Below are 24986 nucleotides of genomic sequence, written 5' to 3'. Positions count from 1 at the left end.
CTTATTTTGATTGACATTTCGCGAAATGTTTTATTTTTGTATCAAAGTTAATTATGTCTATAAAACAAGTTATTTCTATTAATTAAGTGTTTCTAAAGCTTGTAATAAGATAAAGTCTTCCAGGAAACTTAATAAAAATGATGATATCACGTTCAAAGCATCGTTCATCGGTGGAAGTGTGCTCTGATTGCGGAGCATCGGGTTAGATGATGTTCCAGTTTCATCTATCGCTTTTAATTACTTCAGTACTGATTATTAATTGGGTTGGGTACTTTTGTGTTGTAGATCCATCATGGGCATCTATTAACCGTGGTTTACTACTGTGTGCTGAATGCTGTAGTGTTCACAGGAGTATGGGAAGACATATTTCACATGTTAAATCTTTACGACAAGGGTCTTGGCCTCCTTCGCTTTTATCTGTATGTAAATAAGATAAGTTATTGTTTATGTTGCGATTATTTTCCTTCTATAAATGCCGTGGTTTTAATACAGATGGTGCAAGCACTGACAGCTCAGAATGTCAACAGTATATGGGAACATTCGTTACTGGACACTTCAGCTCCCAAACATTTAAGGAAGAAACCACAACCAAAAGATCCCCTTCAGTAAGAATTAAGTTAAAAAAACATATTGATTCATACAATCCTATGAGCAAAATTAATCATTATTAAGAAAGAAAAATCTTATTTATGTGTATATATTATTTTTTAATTGTAAATGATGTTTTTCCGAAATAATGAAATGTTATTAATTATTTTAGCCCAATAAAATCTGAATTCATACTAGCTAAACACCTAAGGCTAGCATATGTGCTAAGAGCAAGAAGAGATGAACCTCCAAGTGAGCTTGGAAGACAATTACACAGTGCTGTTAGGAGTTCCTCTCTAGACACTGCTATGAGACTTCTTGCCCAAGGAGCTGACCCTAACTATTACAATCAGGTGTGTCAATAAGTTAAATTAAATATAAGGGTTGTGTACGGTGTGTGGTGCTTAATGATTAAAAAATAAAATAAAAAGCAACTGAACTTGTAGATGTAGTGAAACATAAAAAATAATAAATATAAGGCCTTCTTTTGATATCAGATGCACCTTACATAATCACTTCTTTTAAATGAATGAGTTCAGGCAATTAGAATGATTTTAAGATGATTGGGACTACATTTTTGATAAACTTATTATTAATATTGGTATTAATTTGAATATTTAAGAAAAAAATATTCATTTAATTTAAAATGATGAAATAGCTTGAGTACTTTATGCAAATTCATATTGTTGATTCTAAAATTATATGCTTCTTGAATAAGTCGATTTTTATTGTAGGAGAAAGGCAGCACATGCCTCCATGTGGCTTGTCGCGCGGGACAGCCCGCGCAGGCAGAGTTGTTAGTGGCGTGGGGCGCCGATCCAACAGCACGAGATAGCACTGGAAACCCACCTGCTGACTGTGCTAGGTAACACTTATATCCAAACCATTATTTATTTACAAATTTATTGCTGGTTATAACCAAATGTAATAAAAAACAAGTATTAAAAACTTCAAAACATAGAACAAAATAATCTATATAAAAATAAATGTTGCTGCAAGACCAACATCATCATTGTGAAATATTTTTTTCCTAACTAAAGAACATGTAATAGAGTTGTTTAGATCTTACACAATAGTAGTTTATGATCTACATACAATAATATTTGTATATGTTTTCCTCTTGTATATTTGAGTATGAGGAAACAAAGACCTCATTGTGTATTGATGTAAAAATAAAACAAACAGTGTTTAAAGCTTTAATTTCATTATTTTTTTTATATTTAATGAAAGTCTATTTTTTACTGTATAACACAAAGCATTTTACACAAATGCTATGGTTATGGTACAAGTATTTTGTATATAATAGGTGTCATTTGTTCAGTTTCGTTTCGCGTTTTCCCCCAGACAAGGCGGGCACTCGGAGCTGGCGGAGCGGATGACGGAGCTGGTGTACGACGCCACGGACCGCATGATCCACTTCCTGACGGGCGAGCGCCCGCAGCACGCGGCCGGCCGGCACTACATCGTGCCGCGCGCGCACGACACGCACGAGATGACCGACGTCGCCAAGGCGGCGCGCGGGAAGCTGCAGCTGGTGAGAGCCAGCCCACCCCCCGGACACCCCGGCCACCCCGGCCACCCCGACACTAACCGGTACCTTACTTGCAGCTGCCGAATCACCTGTTCGAAGAGCTCGTTATGGACATCTACGATGAAATAGATCGTCGGGAAACTGAAGCTAGTAAGTTTTAATTGATGTTTTTCGATTTTCAAAAACTACAGGTACTACCTATGTGACTTACGAAATCATTGCATATATGGAATGCCTGTACGACTTCTCGGATGAGCGAGATTTTTATAAACATAACCATTTTTACTTCATATAAATAATAGAATACATAAATAGTATTAAATATAAAAAATGCCAAATGTAGTCTGGCAAACGAGCGCGACCGGGCTGGAGCGATGCGGGGTGGCGTTCCTGCCGGTCAACCCCGCGCTGTCGGCGCCGCGCAACCAGGGCCGCCAGAAGCTGGCGCGCCTGTCCGCGCCCGAGCTGGCGGCGCTGCTGCGCGACGTGCTGCTGGACGCCACGCGCCGCCAGCGCCTCGCCACGCTGCAGCCCCGAGGTACTGAGCTCTGCGCCACCTGCCACGCGATGTGCGATGCCTATAGAGGGAGTACAATTTACATAGCATGGGATAGAAACATCTTATCTACAACTTATCTGCGATTACTCTTATCTCTCCGACACCCTATACTAAGTATTTAAACGACAACTATGATTCGACTATAATAATTATTATTATGTTCTAGGTTTGTCCGGACCGTTAAATCCGTTACTGTCGGCGAGTCATCTCAAGCACTTTTCCCAAATGTCCGATGATGAGCCTTTATACGACTCGGTCGCGTCAGACGAAGATTACGCCGCGCTTGCGCCGATCGATTTAGATGTAAGTATGCTTAACTTCCCTGTTCTTTATATATGAAAATTCTTAAAATATACACAATTTTTATATCTCATTTCAATGTTGACAGATGTCCAGCGCAGACCCGCGAACCGGCGAGACGGTATCTTCTACTTACAACCCTTCGCTACCGACTGAACATTCCAACTTGGAGCTTCCTCGTACCCACTCCCCGAGCCCCGCACACAGCCTACCCGAGCGAAAAACCGAAATCGAATCGCTCAAGAAAGAACTAGACAATCGAGATTCCACCATCACAGAACTAAAGAACCAGCTCAAGAACCTTCAGACGATAGTTGAACAATTGACGAAAGAGAACAGCGCCTTGAAGACCACCAGCAGTGTCGATGACGACCAGAGTATGACCTCTCAAGCGTCGATAAACGAGAGCAACAACACTCTCGACTTGACTCCTCAAGAGCGAGGCCGGAGCCTGGAGACGGAACAGCTGACGTTGTCCGAGGACTTGGACGTGAGGCAATCGCTGAAAACTGTTCAGCGACCGGTCAGTATGTTTGAGGCTAGGGAGGGACCAAAGAATAACTGGCAGGTTACTAAACACCAGGTACTAATCAATAATTTACTAATTTCTACCTACCTTATAGTATTTCAGGTGTAGTCAGTATAATAACATGTTTTTTTTGTTAAATAAAAATAATCAAATAAAGTTTCTATATAGTAACCAATAAGTATCATTAAATAATATTAAAATTGCTACTAAAGTACACTCAAAGAGTTCAACATGTTATTAAACGGCTACCTTACGTAGACTAACTATGTAGAGATGAGGGCTGGTAGGTGTCGTTAGTTTAATAATTAGATAAAGCATAAATGCACCATTATCCTATTTATAGGGCTCCAGAATTACTGGTGATTGTTAATGGATGAATATTGTACCAATGAAGTAGTTTAGTTCAACATGTATCCAAACTTTACTAATGTTAGATATTTTTTAACAAATGTCTGCTATTATTACTACAAATACGAATAAAATTTTGTATAAATCTTAGACCCCATAAATAATCCAAGAATACTAATTTATCTTCTTAAGAGCGTTTGTCAAAACTACTGCGAATCCTGTTTAATATTTTATACGCTAGTGTGCGTGAACCTGCGGTTTGCGTTTATTATATAACAACGTAATGTCTTGACACATTTATATTGATTATATGTATATATTGATAATTATTTATAGATGTATTATATTTATTTATTGTGTCGAGATGACCCAGTTTATAGAACGCGAGAGTCCCGATTATTGCGTGTTCAAACCCAGGCGAGCTCCATTGAATTTTCATGGGCTTAATTTGTGTTTATAATTCATCTCGTGCTCGGCGGGGAAGGAAAACATCGTGAGGAAATCTGCAAGTGTCTAATTTGCTACAAACCTTCTCCTCAAAGGGAGAGGAGGCACCGAAAATATAATAGAATATAAAGTAATGAGTAATATTAAAATCTCATTTTAATATTGACTTTGCGATTCTTAGTTTTCAAGAAATTATATTTTTTATTATATTAATTATATGGTCATGGATACATAAAACAGTATTTATGATTGAAGATGTATCCCGATAAAAATCTGGTAAACGCTCTTAATAACACTAACAATTGATAAACAACATGCAGCCGAAGCCATTCGGTCTGAAGTTTACAATTATACGCAGGAGCTCGTGGTATAACGTAGGTTATGAAAAATATTTTTAAAAATATAATCCCTAATTCTCGTTGGTTTCGATTTCGCATGTGATCTAAAAAAACTTATAAGTACGCCTTCAACTGCTCTCTACTCATAACTCAACGACGTTTACTCGAACACTCTGATGGGCTTTAGTGTAGTCAATAATTTTAATTATGCATGGAAATTCGTCATTTTTACAGTTGAAAACGTAAAGGTTCCGTGATCATTTTAGTTTTTGTTTGTTTGTCAATTTTTCTCGAAACCAACTCATTGCAGTGACCAAAGTACAAATAAAATATATATTTTTTAATAGCTATATAATTTTGCTTAAAATTCTAACATTTGAAAAAATTTGGATTGTCCCTAAAATGTTGGCAAATGCAATTCCTTCACAGGTTATTGTATACACTGAGGTTTTTTTTAAATACAAAAAATAGTTCTAAACATTACTGCAACGAGAATCTATAGCGAAGTTCATTTTTTTATTTATTGATTTGAAAACTAAAAAAAATACGAATGCTTCTCGGGACGCCCGACAGAAGTGATAATTTAAACTGTCCGAAATACGGCTAGCGCTGTGAGTTAGAGTGAGAGAGGAGAAGCCTGCCTATGCGTACGAGAAAGGAAAGCCAGACAGACTGGCACAGTAACGAAGCGGCGTACTCTCCCAAAAGAAGTTATCACTTCAAAATCATATGATACGGCTAACTATCAATACAGACAATTAAATTAAATATTCACACATTCCGTCACTTGCAAATCTATGGAACACAAATGACCGATGTCTTTCGATCTCGTAGCTAACGAGTATCCCGGGGCTGGAGCGCTCGCTGACGCAGAGCGCCATCGAGGGCGCGTCGTGTGTGGGCGCGGGCGCGGACGCGGAGGCGGACACGAGCGTGGAGGTGCAGCGGCGCGCGGAGGCGGTCACGCGCTGCATACAGGAGCTGTGGGCGGCGGCGCGGCTGCACCGCTCCCGCCTGCCGGAGTGCGCCGAGTCCATCAGGACCACCGTCGCGTCGCTGCTGGCTCTCTTCCCGCCGGTAAAGGGGGTCCCGATTTTTTAAAATAATCTCGCCGTATCCTCTATAGTATCCTCCGATATCCCATATAGCAGGCCAATAAGTAAAGTAATTTGATGAGTTTGTCGTCGTCCGCCGGGCCAGAGCGCGGCGGAGGGCGCGCTGGGCGGCGTGCTGGAGCAGCTGCGCGCGGCGAGCGAGGCGGTGTCGCGGGCGTGCGGCGCGCGCGCGTCGCTGGACCGCGTGCGCGCCGCCGCCTACGACCTGGCCAAGGCCACCAAGCTGCTCGTGACGCACGTGCAGCCGTCCTAGCGCCCGCCGCGCCCCGCCTCGCTGTAGGCCGGCGCGCGGGCGCTGCTCCGCTGCTGCCTGGCGCTCCGCTAGGGCGGCCGGCGCTCCGGCGGCGCCCCGGCGGCCGGCGCTCGGGGACGATGTTCGAGTGCGAGACTCGCTTGTTATTTTCCTCGTGTTCTGTTCGTGCGTGCGATGGAAAAATCTGATTAGTTTAGTAGTGGTGCATTCGATATATTTTATTACCCGTAATGGGTTGTCTACGTCTGATGTATTAAAGTGTATTCGCTAGGAACTTTGATAAAAATGTGCTAACGGGCGTGTCTATCGAGAGAAGCTCGAAGAGCCCTGAATTATTTTTAGTACTTTCCATTTTTAAATGTTTTCTTAAAACTACCTTTCATTACTATTGATTCAAAAAAAAATATTGACTTTCATAAATGTCCATGTTCTCACAAAAGAAAAAAACTCTCAGCCTATCTTTATTATTATTCGTCGCCTAATAAGATTAGTACATTATTTTTAAAATGTTGGGTTTTAAACATATTGCAATATATTACAGTGCAATATTACGAAAGATTGGCACCCTGATTAACTTACTTTACTCATAAATAATGTTGAAACCAACAACACTACGGTATAATATGTTGAAATGAAAGCGCACATATGTTTGATTTCCTGCAATGTTGATATAAATAGTTTGGACGGGTAACCCAGGCTAAGCCGCCTAACTGACACCTGTGGGGCTATTACGGTTAAAGTACAGCAACTGTTGCCATCTAATATTTATCGGATTGATATCAAATCAAATCAAAAAAATATAAATCAGTATAATAATAATAGAAAATATTGGACATCACATACATTACTCTGATCCCAATGTAAGTAGCTAAAGCACTTGTGTTATGGATGAATCCGAAGTAACGACGGTACCACAGACACCCACACTCAAGACAACATAGAAAAGTAATGAACTTTTTCTACATCGACTCGGCCGGAAATTGAACCCGGGACCTCGGAGTGGCGTACCCATGAAAACCGGTGTACACACTATTCGACCACGGAGGTCGTCAACATGATGGACCTATGCAATAGCGTAATATTCCATAATACTGATTTATCGACTGCAACATTTAACAATACGCAACAAATATTTGATAGAAACAATGGCAAATGATCTAACCGTGATAGCCCCACTGCCTCTTGCGAATGCTTAGCATTAGTTAGCTCCTTTACCAGCATATGTTGTTAAATCACTTTATTGCTTGATCGTTGCATTAGTCTAATAAAGTATTGCTTAGGCGGCTTTTACGATAGCCACGGATTGATATGGTATGGCTTTCTTCTTTAATGCTGGCACCATAAGGTCTACGGATACCAGTTATATAACATTTATAAGTAAAATGCAACGATAATATTTTGTATAGTCTTGCTTGTGGACCGATATTAAAAATTTGTCAATGATAAATAATTAATAAGTAAACAATGAAAAGTTAATAAAATTATAAAAGTATAAAAAATGCGAAGCGCATTCAAATCGCAGGAGTAAAGACAAATAAACAACTTTGACATTGAATGGTCTTGATAACACTGGATATAGATATTAAATAGTCTGTGGTATTCAATATGGATTCCTAAACAAAAAAATGCGTTTTGGATGAATTTTAACAGATTTTTGAATATAGAATCGTTAGCTAGCCAATCACATGGATAGTGTAAATCAAAGTTTTATTTCTCTTTACTCTTTCTTTGATTGGCTTATGCTTTAGTTTAGTCAATTTGTTGATGTAAATGCAAGATAATATTGTTCCAAATTTGAATATTGGACGCTAGGAATTAAATTAATCGATTTGTATGAGATTTATTATATTTTAACTAAGCTTTACATTTTCAAAAACGAAAATACTATTGGTTGTCGCTGGTTGTTGTCTATAAAATTAAGTTTTAGAACTTTGTTACTGGATAATGTATCAGTAACTCATATTAAGATCGAAACGTTTCGATAGATTATAATTCACAAATATTTAATGCATTTTAGTTTAATAACTTTTAGATAATTTAAATATAACAAAGTGTAAAAATAATTAAAGTTTCTATTAATTGCCAATATTTTGACAAATTTAGTCTTAAAATTGAAGGGTGCAGAAAGAAAAATAATATCATAATATAAATTGGGAAATAGGGGATGATTACCACAATGGCCCTTTTTGTATTTTAAACAAGTTTGTTTAACGTCGTACAATACCCATAAGAAAACAAAATAATTATTTATTATAGCAGTTTTGTTTAATTACGTGGTTAATTTTTTGTGGTAAAAAAATTACCGCGTCATTAAACCTTGGTTCGTCGCTTTTTTTATTATTGCTATCTACAATATACAATGTAATTAGAATGTTTTAATATGCGCATATTTTTCTGACGCTCGTTTCTTTAATTATTTTGCAAATCAACCTTCTAAATCCCTTCTTATTTGTAAATTGTTAATTTACATAATGCAAACTTCTTAGGCGAATAAAAGTCCTTTCAGAGGCATTATTTGAGGATGGACTCATTCTTCTTTTTGTACCCTTAATTAATTTTTATTATGATTGTCTTGTGCACATCAATTATAATTACAATTCACTGCACTATTATAAAAAGACACGTATTAACTGTCAGGGGTTGTAAAATTGACACTATTCTGATGAAGGAAGAGATATTGTACATCGGGTAATAGTCATTGGTAATAGGAAGTAATTCGTCACAAGTATTCTAGTATAGGCGACCCATCTGGGTTCTAAGAAATTTGTTACACAGAGATTTTTGTATTTTTCGGTAGTCTATTAACAATAATGTGGCGCTAACAATATGCCATACTTATCTGGGGGACCTAATAGCTCACCATGATATGATTTTTGTTTTTAATATTTCGTTTAAGGGTCTTATTTAACAATTAAATATTTTAGAATAATCACAGATAAAATTCACCAATACCAACGTCATATTATAAAACATACGAAAAGAAACAGATTTATTTTATAATTAAAAACAATTTATTACATATACAATAGTCCTAAAAATATATGAACATTTTCTTTTCATATATTTTCCAATAAATATAATTTGTAAATACATAATGTATAAAGCTTCAGCAATCAACAAGTTGTATCTAATGCTTTGTACTTTAAATTTCTTGATAAAAATGCTTTCGGTGTCTTCTTAAACTAAATCTAAAATAATTGCTTCATATTAAGTATAGCAATTGCTGAACACTTAATTTTATTCATAGTTTGATAGATTGTTATTCAATGTATATTTATAGAATTTATGTAAACACAGTCGCTACACACATCGCGAGCGGAGCAATATTCATTATTATTTATTGTTGACTTCGATGTGTGTAGATATTGTAGACACCGCCTTCGATTATATATAAATATGTATAGTGATTTACTTTGAATGAATCCAAGGATTTATACTAATTTCCATGTTATCTAGAGGTGCTTATTATCCTATAAATTGCCCATTGTCAAAGTACAGTCAGCGACAAAAATACTTATAGTCATAAAAATACAATAAAATATTAAATATCAGGTTAGTTTAAAAATGCCTATAAACTTTGATAAAAATCTTACAACTATTTTATCGTCACTGTTTACATTTTAAATTAATTTTCGTCGCCGACTGTACTTGGGGTATTTGATAAAAATCGTGCCTGAAAGATGTTGATGTTATTCCTAAATTTTTAGACTAGACTAGATCGATATTTACTATATATGAGTTTAGTAGATTTTATACTGACGTTCCACGATATGTTCATAGCTGTATGTATAGTTGAAATGGTGTAAATTTTAAACGTAGTTAGGCTGTATTACAGTGTAATGTTGTAACGCTGATGACGCTCTATCGCTCTTGTAGTACACAGTACACAGTACACTTTAAGGACGAATTCAACCAAATTTAACAATTTAAATATTTGTTATAGCGAGTCCAAAATGATATAATTATTTGCTTTAATTTAACAACACGAGTTGGCCTCAGATGGAAAACAATTCAATTATTTAGGTTTAAATGTTATATTAACGGGTACGATACAGAAAGCGTATATAAACATTTAAAGTTTAATTTAGTTAACAATTTATCATAGGAATTTAAATTAATTTCTAGTATTAATTTTATTATATAAGTTTTTTTTTTTAATAACAAATAATCACAATTACAATGACGATAGAGTTGTCAAATATCTGTCTGTGAATAGGAATTATTTATAAATGTGGAACATAATAGTTTCTGTTGTCCTTGAAATATATATGACATAGAAACTACTAGAGAAAGTCCTATAAATATTATATTTCAATTGAAAATATTAATAATTAAATCTGTATTTGTAAATGATTTCTATTTACAGATAGTTCTGTATCGAATGCTTGCATATGGAATGTTTAGGCGATGTATACATAAAACAATTATACATTTGTAATGAGTATTATGTGATCACTATATGTGCCAATGTATATGTAAAAGACGTATTTTATTGGTAAAGCACTTGGAAGGGATCCTGTTTCCGATGAAAAAGTACACTTTTTAGCTACAAATACCTATCGAATGCATGTGTCTATAAAAATGAAATATTTTTTTTTTTTATATTTTATGAGGTTCTGGTTTATATACCTTAATACAAGGGTAGAGATCTTTAAAGTTGTACTTTACAAAATTATCAGTTCACCAACCAGTCAGTATTAATATTTTTTAATAATATTTTGGCTACAGCAGCCATTCTCAATAGACACTAGCCAACTGCGCGGGACGCATTATACTGCATAACTGCAAACACGGCTGGATTCTATTCCCTCACTGCCAATGTCCAGCTCCGCTATTATTAAGCATTTCTCGATATTCAAATCCAATAACTTTTTAAAAGTCGGAACTGGGTTTTGAACCCACTAGATTAACCGAGGCAGGCGAAACTGATTAACTATTAATACAGTTATTTGTACGGAACCACTTGTTTAACGAGTTCTATTCATGTTTTCTTAATAAAAATTGTCATACGTTTTATAATGCGCACGAATGTAGTATATTATAGTCATCGTTTATATGAAACAAGTACCAAAAACACACAACATTCTCCTAGGAAACAGGATACCAATTTGATCCTTTTGAAAATTATTGAAATTTGTAACATTTAACACATTAAAAAAACAATTTTTATTTCGTAGTTTTTTTTACAGTTGCCTATCTAATGATTCTCGTTGCTATGAATATCTTAACTAGACTACTTTATACAAAGTACCAAGAACAATAATTATTTCCAGCTTGGTATTATTAGTTTGTAACTTTTAAAATAGATTAAAAATATAAGCGGAAATTTAAACGTTTTGTGACACAAAACATTTTAAAATAAAATAACCACTCTTGAAATATAATATAATTTATTTTCCTCTCAAGTACTCATCTATTACATTACAATTACATGCAAAACCGTATAAATATATTATCTATAAGATAAAGGCAAAGTTCCACAAGTATCTGGCATCCATATTTGTCATCAGGCTTTGATTACATTTTGTACATCGTTTCAAAAATTCACATTAAAAACAGAAGTTATAACCAGCTATATTTTGGTTAGCTTGTTTCAATTTTCTTTACAATTGACCCATGAAAATAGCATGATATTAACGGTTCTTTGTAAAATTAATTTGTGTAAATATAAAAAATTTGATTCGTTTAAAAATATGGCATTAAATGACCTTTAAATCTCAAGCTCCTTCAAACCTAATTACATTTCATAGTCAAAGTTAATTGACTAAATTATTTCCAAAATAGCTACCGTAATGGCATCCGCATTAACATGACAACAGAATCATGTTTCCAAGAACGATTGTTGCCGAAGCCCGAACTTAAAAGTAATTTTCAAGGTTAATTAACTGTAGTTTGGCATTATATTTGTTTCCTTGGTGTTCTTAAAATTGACATAGTATTTAAATTGTATTCTATTAGGTTTTGAAATTAAATTTCAATGGTGTTCGTATTATTAGATTTTAAATAATATTACGGTTGTGAACTTTTTTTTATGACAGTTTAATATTTATATATTACTGAGTTTGAATATCGTATAATAATATAATCGTGTAGCTGATTAGACATTTTCCGTTTCTTATTTGTTTATATTATCTTTATTGTTTGGTTCTCTACAAACTACTTATTTTTTAATGAATGTATTCAATATATCTCTAAAAGTACCGTTAATATAACTTAATATTCCAAGTAAGTTAGCGTAGACATAACTGTCTAATACTTAGATTATAAGTTTTTTTCCTTCGATCAATACCACCCCTTATGATCAAGCGTAAGATAGGGGTTGGTATGCTGATTTTGTGAATGAAAACATTTTAATTAGAGCTAAGCTCTTGAAAAAGGTACTTTTATGGTGATTATTTAAAGATTTAAAATTATTTAATATTTGTTTATTTAATATCCGTATGTATATAAAATCTAGATATATTATTTTTTTCATTAGAAATGCAATGAGCAAAGGGAACTTAAAATATTGACCTTTTGGCATATTTTTTCTTTCATAAATTAAACAGAATATGCTGAAATATCAACAAGAGATGGGTTTATTTGTTTAGTTTATTGTAAAGTTTTTATTTTATGTTTTAAAATATTACGTAATTGAAAGACAATGAAAATGCAATTATAATCTTATAGGCGATATCGATCTTTTAGATTCCTTTTCATATGCTATTGAAATAGACTATAATAATAATGTTTCCCTTCATGAGAACGGTAAGGTCTTTCTTTTAAAGCACAGATAATTTTAATACACTTTAAAACGCTTGAATAATTGATACATTATATTCATATTAGTTTCAGCACAAGAAACCGGTTAGATCCGAGACGGCAAACGTGACGAATCTTTGAAAATATTTCTACAAAAGAAAGAATGTCACTCACGAACACTTCCAAATACAAATAGCCTGGTTACCGCCGAAATACATGTAACATATTGTTGTGCACTCATAAGTTATTTCGAAACCGTAACTCTCGCCGACGACCACGTGGAAAGCTGGACCAAATTTTTTATCCATGGACTCTTTAACCATACGAGCGGCCATTTCATTGTTCTGGGAAAACTTTTCGCAAGCTGTTACTGATAATTCAACAGCTTCAATCCGCATCTCTTCAGACATGTCTGTATGCTGTAATAAAAAAAAACAATTAATGAGTCATATTTGAATCCAGAATATTACCAAATAGCTGCATTGCAGAGTCAGTACAGTTCCACGAGGAGGTAGGACACGAACAGTAGAAATATTTATTGCCAGTGAATCTAGTAATAAAAATACTAGAAATACGTTTAATTTAAATAATAAGTATTCGACGAGCTGCCTCGATAACTTAATATATTTTCAGTATTTTTTTATATTTTGATAGAGTTGGTATCAATAACTCTTGTCTAATTTAAGTATGATATCTGAATATAACATTAAAATATTATGATGTGCAACTATTTATTGATCTGTTAACGATCGTCAGACGTAAGATGCGACGGCCCACCTGCCAAAACAAACAGAGCCAACTGTGTACTGTAAATTAATGCATCGCGGCTGTTAATTGATGATTGATTGTGATTTTAGTTCCACATATTCAATATTTTAACCCAATTTTCAATATTTATTGGGGGTAAAAACCCCACTTAAATTAAAAATTGAATTTTAATTGAAATATATTTTGATTTAACTGGATTATATTATACCTTTTTTATTATACATATAGGTACATCTTCTATACTTTTCAGTTATAAATAATGAATGTGCTTAGTAACGCAGTACAAAGTAGATGCTTCTTCATAGAAAAGGAGGGTTACCTATAATCAATAACCGCACGAAATCCGTTATTTCAATCTCGCTGTTACAATTAATCTAATATTTAATTATAACGTGACCATCATTCATTGTTTAGAATGTAGTAATTTAATATGTCACGGTGTGCGGAGATAAACCGATGCGCAAGAGTGGCTTTAGTTAATAAGCTGATCCGAAATCAGACCTTCACTCAGATGAATTTTTATATATCGACGATTACAAGACATACGTCAGTAAGTAGGTATATCTTTTATTTTAATCAATCGTTTATTAAGCGTAGGTAGCGATATTTCTTTTTCAATTAAAACATTTAAAAATATATATCGAGTAGGCCAAAGCCAAATCAATATTAATGTCTAATTTTAATAAACATAAAACATGCCTTATTTGTATTTGTAGTCGTCATATTATAAATAATGTGAATGAAACCTTTAAATAAAATCAATACAAGTTATATTATATAGGTATTACTGCACATTTAATAAAATTAATTTACCCTTATTAAAGGATACGTGTGTACCACTTTTTCGGCCACAGCACCACCCGTAGCTGCTCCTTCTTCAGCCATTCTTAATTAAAACACAGTTATATCACGAAAATTGAAAACAAAAAATCGTAATGAGAAAACAGACGTGCGTCGCTCGTCGCGACGTCTCCCTACTGTTTACGCGTCGCCTTGGAAACCGTAGGCGGGCGGAAAGACGCGATTGATTTTTCTCAATAGTTTGGATCATACTCGAATAGAGGTAATATTCGCTTCTGCCGGACCATTTTCTGACAAGTAGTGCTTGCCAAGGTCAATTGTAAGAACACATAGGTAAACGGACGAAGATCGCCAAAACTACTATAATTATTAACTAGCACCTACTCAGATAACATTAATAGGTTTTAGTAGGTAGATATCTTACACATTACTTTAATTATATGCAATTGGGTAGTTTTACTCTATTTGTTTTGTCTTTGCAATGTACTTACTATTCACAGAATTTAGATTTCCTTAAATAGATAATCTTCTACTTATTAATATGTAAATATGCAAAGTAAATGCAACATAAGGTTTTAAATATAATTTTGATGCTATTTATCTATTACTTGGTTAAACCCAATTCCAAGCTATTACTGTACTTACTGTAAAGTTATTTATTTAAATAAATATTAATAATTCCATTCATTTTATACACTTCATGTAGTTGGGCTTCGTACATGATAAAGTGCGCCAAACATACATAAATATTTTGCATTGTTGAAGGATACCTAATTAAGGAAGCAATATGAATGGACATAATATATTATATGAACATATTAAATATCTCATAGTTCCCCTTGCTTTGACTGTAAGTTGAGGTTGTAAGCTGTGGTTTATTATTGCAGCGCAAACTTTAAAAGGGTCGCTTGAATGCCTCGTCAAAATAAGTAAAAAAAAATGTAGCCGTCATGGGATGGTAGCAGATATGAAACATTGATATTGCTTGTTATTGAAAGAATTTAAAATCTAAATAAAGAATAAATGAACCAATTTTTGGAAAAGCAACGAAGTATTGATGGAGGTATTAAGACACACAAAGGAATAAAGAGTGGCGACGTAGAGAAGGTAATTCTGAAAATCCTTTGAAATTATTAATTGCTTAACTTTTGTCGGATGGAAATAAATATGTGTATTTAAAAGTAACTTAAATGATTACAGATTGTATTATTTTAAGCAATTATGTCGAAACGTGTCTAGTGAATTTTTTTAGGTTTTAGAAATATGGTTATATTTTTTTTTTATTTTTTATTCATGTTATTGCGCATTTAGAATTCCTCACAATTCCCAAGTCATTCGAAAGCAAAAACTAGCAACCGTACAAAAATAATGTCAACGTCACATAGACGTTTAACGTAATGAAAACGAATCAGCTGTGAAATTATTAAGCGTGATGTAAATAATATACATTTACAGTTTGAATAAAAAAGTAATTTACAATACTTCATGTTATGTAAAAGATGGCTTCTCGATTCAGTGGTGCATTGCAATTGACAGATTTAGACGATTTCATAACTCCGTCGCAGGTGACTATAACCTTTCGTTCTATTAGCTATATCAATTATTTTAATAATATAAGACAAGCTTTGTAGCGTAACGCAAAGACACTTCTCAAATCTTATCAGTAATATATATCTGCATCTCTACGGGATTAAGATTTATTTATTCTTCATAGTTGTTAACATTTTTTATTTTGATTAGGCTATTGTTAAAATATTAAAATAACCATTAACTTATTAACCTTATAATTAGCAATATATCTAATAAATTGATTGGAGATATAACACTTATTAATTCAAATTATATTGTTTTTAGGAATGTATAAAACCAGTGAAAATAGAAAAGACTAAGAGCAAAACAGGCGCAAAAATTAAAATAGGTGAAGATGGATATTTCGACCTGTCTACTGGACAGGAACAGAAGTTACAGAAAGTGGAAATAACACTTGCAGATTGTCTGGCATGTAGCGGCTGCATAACTTCAGCTGAAAGTGTTCTTGTAACAAGACAGAGTCAGGAAGAACTTTTGAAGTAGGTTTGATTTTTTTTAATATACAACTTTATTTTAACAATCACTTTTATGTATTTTTTTTTTATTTTTACAGAGTATTTTCTGAAAGAAAATATACAGATACTAAAGGTGTAACACGGGATGTAACATTGGTTGTTATATCATTATCTGCTCAGCCGACACTGTCTTTAGCTGCCAGGTATAAATTAGACCCTGAAGAAGCAACACGAAAATTAGTTGGTAAGTTAAAAAGGAAGTTTTTTTTTTTTAATCAGTAGGCATGGGTTTGTCTGCAAACATGCCTGATGGTAAAATTTGATACAGTTAGAAATGCTCTATTTCAGTCTTACCTTTAAAATTGAAGCCTTTTATATTAATAATATTATCTTTCAATCATTATTTACAAACAGGCAATAATGCAATAAAAAACTTATGGCAAATTTTTTAATTAATATAGAAATTATTGTAAAGTTCAATATTGCTAAATTATTGTAAAAGAGACAGAAATTAGTTGTGATAGAATAGATGAGTTAAAATTTTTTTTTTACAGATATCCATTTTATTCAGCTTAACTTTCTTTTCAATATGAGTTATATTCAAGTATAAGTATCATATATGCAAGTCTTCGACCTACAAACTATGATAAGAAATTGAATTTCAAATTTGTGTGTCTCAACATTTAACATATACTACAATCTGTTTCTTATCAATCTTTTATAGGATATTTCAAAAGTCTTGGAGCAGATTTGGTGTTAGATATGACAGTTGCTGAAGACTTGTCTCTGCTAGAAGCACAGCAGGAGTTCTTACAGCGTTACCAAAACCACCAGCATGATCCTTCTGCTAAACAACTACCAATGCTTGCTAGCTCTTGTCCAGGTACTTTGATTTAAAAAGTGAATGAATTGCCGTATTTGATGTATTTTGATACAATTTAATAATGCTTGTTACTTAATTTAGTAAAAAACGCGTTTATTTTTTTTAAAGCAATTTAATCCAGGATGCAAGGGATTAAAATCAAAAATAGAATACCTTTTTAAAAACGTTTACAAAACATGAACTTGAGAATACACATGATTAAATAGTGGATTTGTAAAACTATATTTGTTTTTCTTCCAATTAGGTTGGGTGTGTTACGCGGAGAAGACGCATGGTAACTTCATCTTACCCTACATTTCAAGTACTAAATCACCACAGCAGATAATGGGTTCACTAGTGAAGCAGTACTTAGCTAACAAGCGTGAGCTGAATCCCAGTGAAGTGTATCACGTCACCTTCATGCCTTGTTATGATAAGAAACTCGAAGCGTCTAGAGAAGATTTTTATAGTGAAGTGTTGAGCTGCCATGATGTGGACTGTGTCATTACTGCAAGTAAGAGATAATAAGAAATTACTATTGAGTTTGAATAGGTGCTTCTCTTTTTCCAGGTGGACACAGCTTAAGCCTATAAAATATATTTAAAAAACAACCAATTGATTTTAATAATAGATCTGTAATGAATTTGGTTTTAATCTATCAATATAAATTTAAATCATTTTAATATTCACCATTTTAATATTCAATTTAAATCATTTTATTAGCAAACTTGTTGCCGAAATATTTACACCAAACAGCCATAACTATAATCATGCCAAGAATTTCTTAGCATATTTCATTTAAGCTTTTAAGCCGATAATTAATATATTTGGTGATAATTAAGACTTTGCCTTTGGGTCCGTCATCTGAGGTAAATTGAATTTTGAATAAAACTAGTTTCGCACGGTTAGAAATTGGGTTTACGCATCGCACGCCAGTAAAGCACCCACTTTACTTGCTGGTACGGTTTTGTGCAAGTCTGGGTAGATACCATCCACTCATCATATATTCTACCGCCAAGCAGCAATACTTAATATTGTTGTAGTCTGGTAAGAAGGGTGAGTGAGCCAACATTACTACAGGCACAAGGTACATAACATCTTCGTTTCCAAGGTTGGTGACGCATTGGTTAGGTAAGGAATGGTTATAATTGATTACGGGGTTAACATCTATGAGCAGTGGAAACCACTCCTTCAGGTAGGCCGTTTGCAAATCCTGTGCATTTTTTGCCTCGCACAACCACCAAGCTTTCCCGGCGGTTTTTCTGATACCGATACGACTTGGAAATCTTCAAGAAAAGTTCGTACTCATTCCTCAACATAAAAAAATCCTGTTATATGTTATAAAAAAAGTCGGCATGTTTTTCTCCGCCATCTTCAATAGTCATCGTAATTTTTCAACCTATACAAAACCAGAAATAATGACGCGGCGGGTCGTGTATGCGATTTTGTATTAATGTGATTAAACTAATTTCTTAGCAGTTTCATATAATTTAAGAAACACATAAAACTTAATTGCTATGAATTCGTCCTGCATAAAGATTTTTGTGAAGAGTGGAATTTTTGCTTTATAAATAAAGAATTTAAATATAGTTTCATTTGTTTACAGTCGAACTAGAACAAATGCTGGAAAACAGTGGCAGATCCTTATCTGAAAATGAAGGTTCCAATTTGGATTGGCCGTGGGATGATTCTGAAGGATCAGGCTTGAAAAGCCATATCGGCTCAGGATCTGGAGGTTACGCAGATCATGTGTTCCTATATGCCGCTGAGCATCTTTTTGGAGAGACGAATGCACCACTGGTTTATAAGAATTTAAGGTTAGTTTCATTACTAGTAAAAATATTGTAAAGAGATAAAATTCGTTGGTTGAATGCAACATTATTTCTGAGTATAGCGCTCAGAAATAATTATATATATCATATAATTTTCTTTTATAATAAATTGCACCCGTGTGAAGCCGGGACGTTTTGCAAGTATATAAACTACTACTAGCATTTATTTCGTATGATTTAATTATTACCTATACTCTATGGTTGGAAAACCATAACAGGAAAAAGCCAAAAAAATAACATTTGACAGCAAATTGACGCGATATAATTGGTCGAGAGCTTGATTAATCTATGATATTCGCTATAGTTATGCGAAAAAAATGGCGCTTTGAACGTCGACGAAACTGTTATCGGAATTTTGGAAGTAAAATTAAAGTGGAAATAAGTAAATTAAGTGCAATAGTGTTGTATTATAAATAAAAATACTTTAATCATATACTCTTAGTAGTGCACAATATTGCTGGGTTAATAGCAAATCGCATGAAATACGTAAATCTAAGCTTTGTTTATCTTTTTTCCTGTTTCCATTGGAATACGCTATAAATAGACTAATAAATAACCGGCATGTCATGCAATTTATGAAACCTTCATTTTTATTTTGAATGTCCAAGTAGACCCTCGCTCTACCTGTAATAAGTAAAGAAAAACCGTTAATTTAAAGAAAAAAATATTTTGCAATTTAATTGTCTCCAAAAATGGTATGTTGTTAAGACTATGAATTTCCCGACGCCTGCCTACGTAATATTTAAACAATGGGCTCCCTAGTAGGTACAGTTGGTTGTTTTGATTGGTTTTAATATCTTATTGTCTATGGTACATAGATCGTGGGTCGAATGATGCGATCTGTTGCCAAATGCACGTCTATTGTTTGTATGTACTCGACAAACTAAATTGTGTAGAAATATTTAAATTCAATGCATTAACCTCATTAAATACAAATTGTGTTACTCCTTATTTTGTATATATAAAACTATATTTTGAACTTATATACTATACTAACAGTATTTAAAACGGGATATTTACCATGTTTTTTATTTTTATTTGGTGGAGCTCGATATCGAGCTCGTGAACAAGACATTCGTAGATAATGTCGAAATATCGAGCTCCACCAAATAAAAATCATGGTAAATATCCCGTTTTAAATACTGTTAGTAATAAAAATACCCATGTTCATTTAAAATCTTATATACGATACTTATATATACTTAAAACGAGTACTATGCGATTGTTACGACCGATCATCAAATATTGAAACATAAATAATCACTAAGTTAAATACCATCCAATTAACATTTTAGGTATACAAGGAGTTAATTAGCTGCAATGCTATTGTGTAACAACACACTTTGTATCGTTGTAATGCTTATTTTGTCGCCTGACACATTTTAATGTTATAATTATAGTCAATTTCGTTAATGACTCTCTGACATTTAACAATCATGTTCTGCATTAATTTTCGAGTTTGTTTTTAATCTACGTTTATATGTATATATCATAGTTGAAATAAGTTATTTCAAATATTCTAGAAATCCAGATTTCCGTGAAGTGACACTAGAAAAAGATGGCGTAGAAGTGTTAAGGTTTGCGATCGCGAATGGGTTCCGCAATATACAGAACCTGGTGCAGAAGCTGAAGCGCGGCAAATCACCCTATCACTACGTGGAGGTCATGGCGTGCCCTTCGGGTGCGTATACAAGTGTCTGACGCATTATTGGGCATCTCTGTCGAATCAAAAAAGATGATTCTAGAATAATTTAAAGTAATAATTTATATTCAATATATTGAAAAAGAAAATCGATTCTTCATCAGTCAATCATAGTTTGTACATCATCATCATCATCAATCATAGTTGGTTCTTGGTACCAGAAAAGAGAAACCTAAAATGTAGACATCGAGCACTGTACAGGTTGTCTGAACGGCGGCGCCCAAGTGCGGCCCGTGCGCGGCGAGAGCGGGCGGGAGCTGGTGGCGCAGCTGCAGGCGCTGTACGGCCGCCTGCCGCTCGCCCGGCCCGCCGGCAGCCGGCTCGTCAAGCAGCTGTACGCCGACTGGCTTGACGGCAGGGACTCGGACAAGTCGCGGGCCTTGCTGCACACCGCGTACCACGCCCTCGAGAAGAACGACATCGCGCTCAATATCAAATGGTGATCCGGGCGTCTGTTGGGACACACGTTCCTCCCGGCGGCTTCTGTATGGGATATGGATATATTGCGTATGTTGCGCTCGATTGAGTGTAGATATACGATATTGTTTTGTATATAAGTGACTTTTTTCAGCAATGGTGATATTTGTCAACGATGTAAATATTGTTATTTAATAAACAACATGTTGTGACTACTGTTGCGTTTCATTTGAACTTGAAAATGTTGTCTTGTCCGGGTAGTGAACCGAGTACAGGAGTGCGCTTTCTTGACGTAACTCACGTTCACGCCGACATTGTAATAACTTATGCATTGTCACTTACCGTGCCTTTTTATGTTAATTTTAACCACCACGTGTTAGCGAGACCTTTACAGGCGACGAGGGGATGCGACGACGATGTTGGCGATGTTTGGCGCCAATTATTCGCTCCGTTCTTTATTTAACGATCATTACACTGATAGTCGTGGTAATTGTTTTAGAAAATAACTAAGTATATAAAACGTCGATAATCGGGTTATTAGCAATTTTAAAATTAACTGGCCATTATGCAACGTCAATCGATAAGTCGCCACGGTCACTTGTCGTTGATTATAAAAGTATAAATGTGTATGAATAATAATCTATTAAATCGGACGCGAATGGGTCAGTGTGAAGAGCGGCCGCGGCGGTTACGACTGCGCACCCCTATTTTACAAATACTGCGCACTGTTTACAAAACATTGACCGCGGCGTGCGTTTAAAAAGTAATATAATTTTTTCTACACTAAGTTTTTTTGTGAAATGCCATGGGTGACTTCCGGATACAGGGCACTAATAGAATACACTTCATACTGCTGTGCACAATCTTCAAAGCTGTGATTAGTACTGGATTAGGAAAATGTCCAATATATCCACAATTTCCTAACTATGATATTAGACGGGTGAGTTAGATTTAAATTTACTTAACTTAAAATAAGAAAAAAAAATCTGCAATATTTTATTGCTGATCTGCACGTAAAATATATAAAAAAAAACTAATTTCAGAAAATATAATTTAGACGTAAGATTAGATCTATGGTCTTATATTTACAATTATTTTAAAAGTAAATAAATTGCGTGCTACAACATACCTACTATATTTTTATAACAATCATAGAGTGTCGACCTTAACCCTCAAGCGGGCACTGTGGTAGCTTTTGCATGTTAATATCATTACTAACCGTTTACACATAACTTACGCGTATTGTTATTTTTATAAATACACTTGTAAAGCGTAAGTAAACTAATAGATAGCACTTTCAGGAAATAGTGTTGTCCTTCTGATGACAAAGTAATTTTATACTTGATATAAAATTTTAATTCGAAAATTAAAAAAAAACGTGTTTTAATTGAAGTTTTAATAAGTACCAAAAAACGAAAGATTTTTTTTTTCGTTGTGGTTACGTATGTAAATATCTACTTAATTGAAACAGTGATTTCGTAATAATTGTCTTGAAACAATATTTATACTTTGGTAACGCGCCCACGTAAATACCTACATTCTGTTATTTATTTATGTAAATTAAAATTTAGGCAGTTAGAATATTCATATAAAATAAAACTAATGCACTTATAAAAACTGGTCATTGAACTTATTAACTAAAACGATACCTATTTAAACTATCAATAATAAACCATGGGACTATCTGCTCATGTGAAAAAAGGTATTTATAAGTTAAATATTAGTTTTATTATAATGAAACAGAATACATGTAGTAAGACTGAAAGCCATTTACGTTAGTAATTAAGTTTCAAAGAGACTTAATCCATTCAACCTATTCTAATATTATAAAAATATTTTGTTTGTATGCATGTAGGGACAAATGATTAAAATCAAAAAAAGAAATCTTTGGTAGAAAACTGCATTATAAGAGTACCGTAACGTATAAATTGCACCCGTGCGATGCCGTATATAATATATCACATATTGATGAATTTATTATGATAGTAACGTTTATTACGCAACGACATAGAATAAGTTAAAGATATCCGTTTTTGATATGGCTACCCAATCGTTCCATCGTTTGCCGTAATGCTAATAATGATTGCTGTAAATTGTATCTTATACTGTTTAATGAAAAAAAATATCCCGTTAAATAATTTTAAGCCTTTGTTATAATAAATATAGGTATATCATTACAAAAAATCTGTCATCTTATCAACGGAATCGAAGGCATTAAGTATCACATAACCGAACAAACCTAGTCCGGCTGAGTGTTTTTAAGAAGTACTTACGCTAAATTAATTTAAGCGAGAACATTTTAAATGCATATTTAAAACAACTAAAAATTAGTTTTGTCATGATGTCAGAAATGGTTGAGTCAAATATTTACATTTAGTATTATTTGACAAAAAAATTCAATAACTATTTTCGGTAGACAATAACTTGCAAATTGCATCCGTATAAGCTAATTACTTGTAGCTAAATATACCAACGATACATACCAGTACTGGAAAAACTAATTAAAATAAATAAATTCTAGATACGTATTATGTTCTAAATGATTATTTTTTTCGATTAAGTATATATATTAGATATAATAAAGGGAAATTTCTTTTAGATGACAGGTACGTGGTATGAAGTGGAAAGATCTTTTCATCTGATGGAGATCGCAGCGAGCTGTACCGAACTGGACGTGATGCTCAACGAGCGAGGTTTCTTACTTATTACCGTCAACACTGTAAATAGATGGTATGTGCTTTCTTCAAATTCTTGCGATATATAAATCCATTTGGTCTGATAAAATTTTTACAGTTTCTATTTTAATTGAGAAAATAATTTATCAATGCAAAATATATTGTATTTTAGAATTTAAAAAAAAACATTTACAATTCCGTAGGTCAGGTAACCGTTCCACAAGTAACGGCCTAGGCATCCCAAGCCACAACGGCTCATCCTCGTTCAGGTACAAGTTGAACAACCGGATGCCGTACATCATAGGTCGGATGCTACCTGGAGCCGGGCACTACAACGTATTATTCACCGACTACGACCGCTTTGCGCTTGTCTGGTCCTGTACTAACTTTAGCGTTGCTCACTCTGGTACGTATTTTTGTAACATTATTAAATACTACAAATAAAATAATACTTTCTAATTACTCGTTTTGTTAGATTTATAATGTACGTGCTTTTAGTCAATTGTATCGATTATTATTAAATACCAAATCACACTGGTTTTGATTATTCCTTAATTATCTACTAGCCATGAATTGCTATTGCTATTTTTCTAATTGTGTCTTCTATCAATATATCAACCTCCTTATTAAACAGATCGCATGTGGGTACTAGGACGACAGCGGGATATAGAAGCGGGATTGCGAGCACAAATATACGCCATAATTCAGGAGCTCCGACTCGACCCGGACCGGCTCATACTTTCAAAAAATAACAATTGTACCGAATTTGAAGATCAAACGACTGAAATAAACTAATTATTTATTGATATTTGTTTTTATATATATCCAATAAGTACATTTTTTACATGGCAAAACAGAGTCTGTTAAATTTAAGCCACCTGTGGTCATCGAGGACCTTTGCCTTTACTCATTGGTACTGCAAGAAACATAAGCCATTCCTTACGCTGACAACTGCTACGTTGTACGAAAAGATCTACGATGGGCTGATTCTTGTTCGGTCCGTGCTATGCAAATGTGGCAAACCTTTGTCGTGTATCGAAAATTAGTTCTCTTGCGTTGGCAAAAAAAAAACCATCTCTGACAAAGCCAAAAGTGTATAAGATTTAAGATTTAGCAGATTAGGTCTATGAAGGTA

The 24986-nt window shown here is 34.0% G+C and overlaps 4 protein-coding genes across 5 annotated transcripts; 3 read left to right on the top strand and 1 right to left on the bottom strand.

The window, feature by feature from the left end:
- Nucleotides 1–23: 23 nt before the first annotated feature.
- LOC125064615 (ARF GTPase-activating protein Git) lies at nt 24–6856 on the top strand. 2 transcript variants are annotated; one of them, XM_047671755.1, is made up of 12 exons: nt 24–201; nt 286–419; nt 493–605; nt 761–941; nt 1323–1453; nt 1933–2122; nt 2197–2269; nt 2463–2657; nt 2845–2981; nt 3067–3501; nt 5475–5717; nt 5841–6856. In XM_047671755.1, exons 1-12 carry the CDS (start codon nt 138–140, stop codon nt 6006–6008), a joined length of 2064 nt encoding a protein of 687 aa, XP_047527711.1. In that variant the 5' UTR covers nt 24–137; the 3' UTR covers nt 6009–6856. The 2 variants fall into 2 exon arrangements, with proteins under 2 accessions (XP_047527711.1, XP_047527710.1); XM_047671754.1 differs by having other exon boundaries at nt 3067–3561.
- LOC125064619 (apolipoprotein D-like) lies at nt 5459–24655 on the top strand. The gene is made up of 5 exons (XM_047671766.1): nt 5459–5470; nt 21853–22116; nt 23776–23906; nt 24055–24257; nt 24486–24655. Exons 2-5 carry the CDS (start codon nt 21982–21984, stop codon nt 24644–24646), a joined length of 630 nt encoding a protein of 209 aa, XP_047527722.1. The 5' UTR covers nt 5459–5470; nt 21853–21981; the 3' UTR covers nt 24647–24655.
- Nucleotides 12446–14478, bottom strand: LOC125064621 (dynein axonemal light chain 4). The gene is made up of 2 exons (XM_047671767.1): nt 14331–14478; nt 12446–13168 (listed from the first exon to the last, which is right to left on the bottom strand). Exons 1-2 carry the CDS (start codon nt 14400–14402, stop codon nt 12920–12922), a joined length of 321 nt encoding a protein of 106 aa, XP_047527723.1. The 5' UTR covers nt 14403–14478; the 3' UTR covers nt 12446–12919.
- LOC125064617 (probable cytosolic Fe-S cluster assembly factor GL21135) lies at nt 15700–21391 on the top strand. The gene is made up of 8 exons (XM_047671764.1): nt 15700–15883; nt 16173–16387; nt 16462–16607; nt 17088–17246; nt 17491–17739; nt 18832–19042; nt 20581–20738; nt 20961–21391. The coding sequence occupies exons 1-8, from the start codon at nt 15818–15820 to the stop codon at nt 21200–21202; spliced, it is 1446 nt and encodes a 481-aa protein (XP_047527720.1). The 5' UTR covers nt 15700–15817; the 3' UTR covers nt 21203–21391.
- Nucleotides 24656–24986: the final 331 nt, after the last annotated feature.

The sequence above is a fragment of the Vanessa atalanta genome, chromosome 6 (genome assembly GCF_905147765.1).
Source record: "Vanessa atalanta chromosome 6, ilVanAtal1.2, whole genome shotgun sequence".
In the NCBI taxonomy this organism is placed as follows: Eukaryota; Metazoa; Arthropoda; class Insecta; order Lepidoptera; family Nymphalidae; genus Vanessa; species Vanessa atalanta.
The sequence above is the reverse complement of the archived record's forward strand: the minus strand, read 5'-3'. Positions and strand labels throughout refer to the sequence as shown.

What these genes read in the sequence shown, in the direction of transcription:
- LOC125064615 (XM_047671754.1), top strand. Translation starts at nt 138, where the DNA reads ATGATGATATCACGTTCAAAGCATCGTTCATCGGTGGAAGTGTGCTCT. An exon ending in GGCCTCCTTCGCTTTTATCT is followed by an intron (nt 420 to 492) that starts GTATGTAAATAA and finishes GTTTTAATACAG; the next exon opens with ATGGTGCAAGCACTGACAGC. An exon ending in TCGTCGGGAAACTGAAGCTA is followed by an intron (nt 2,270 to 2,462) that starts GTAAGTTTTAAT and finishes TGCCAAATGTAG; the next exon opens with TCTGGCAAACGAGCGCGACC.
- LOC125064621 (XM_047671767.1), bottom strand. Translation starts at nt 14,402, where the DNA reads ATGGCTGAAGAAGGAGCAGCTACGGGTGGTGCTGTGGCCGAAAAAGTG. An exon ending in ACACGTATCCTTTAATAAGG is followed by an intron (nt 13,169 to 14,330) that starts GTAAATTAATTT and finishes TTTTTATTACAG; the next exon opens with CATACAGACATGTCTGAAGA.
- LOC125064617 (XM_047671764.1), top strand. Translation starts at nt 15,818, where the DNA reads ATGGCTTCTCGATTCAGTGGTGCATTGCAATTGACAGATTTAGACGAT. An exon ending in AGTCAGGAAGAACTTTTGAA is followed by an intron (nt 16,388 to 16,461) that starts GTAGGTTTGATT and finishes TTATTTTTACAG; the next exon opens with AGTATTTTCTGAAAGAAAAT. An exon ending in AGCAACACGAAAATTAGTTG is followed by an intron (nt 16,608 to 17,087) that starts GTAAGTTAAAAA and finishes AATCTTTTATAG; the next exon opens with GATATTTCAAAAGTCTTGGA.
- LOC125064619 (XM_047671766.1), top strand. Translation starts at nt 21,982, where the DNA reads ATGGGTGACTTCCGGATACAGGGCACTAATAGAATACACTTCATACTG. An exon ending in CTAACTATGATATTAGACGG is followed by an intron (nt 22,117 to 23,775) that starts GTGAGTTAGATT and finishes AATTTCTTTTAG; the next exon opens with ATGACAGGTACGTGGTATGA. An exon ending in CTTTAGCGTTGCTCACTCTG is followed by an intron (nt 24,258 to 24,485) that starts GTACGTATTTTT and finishes CTTATTAAACAG; the next exon opens with ATCGCATGTGGGTACTAGGA.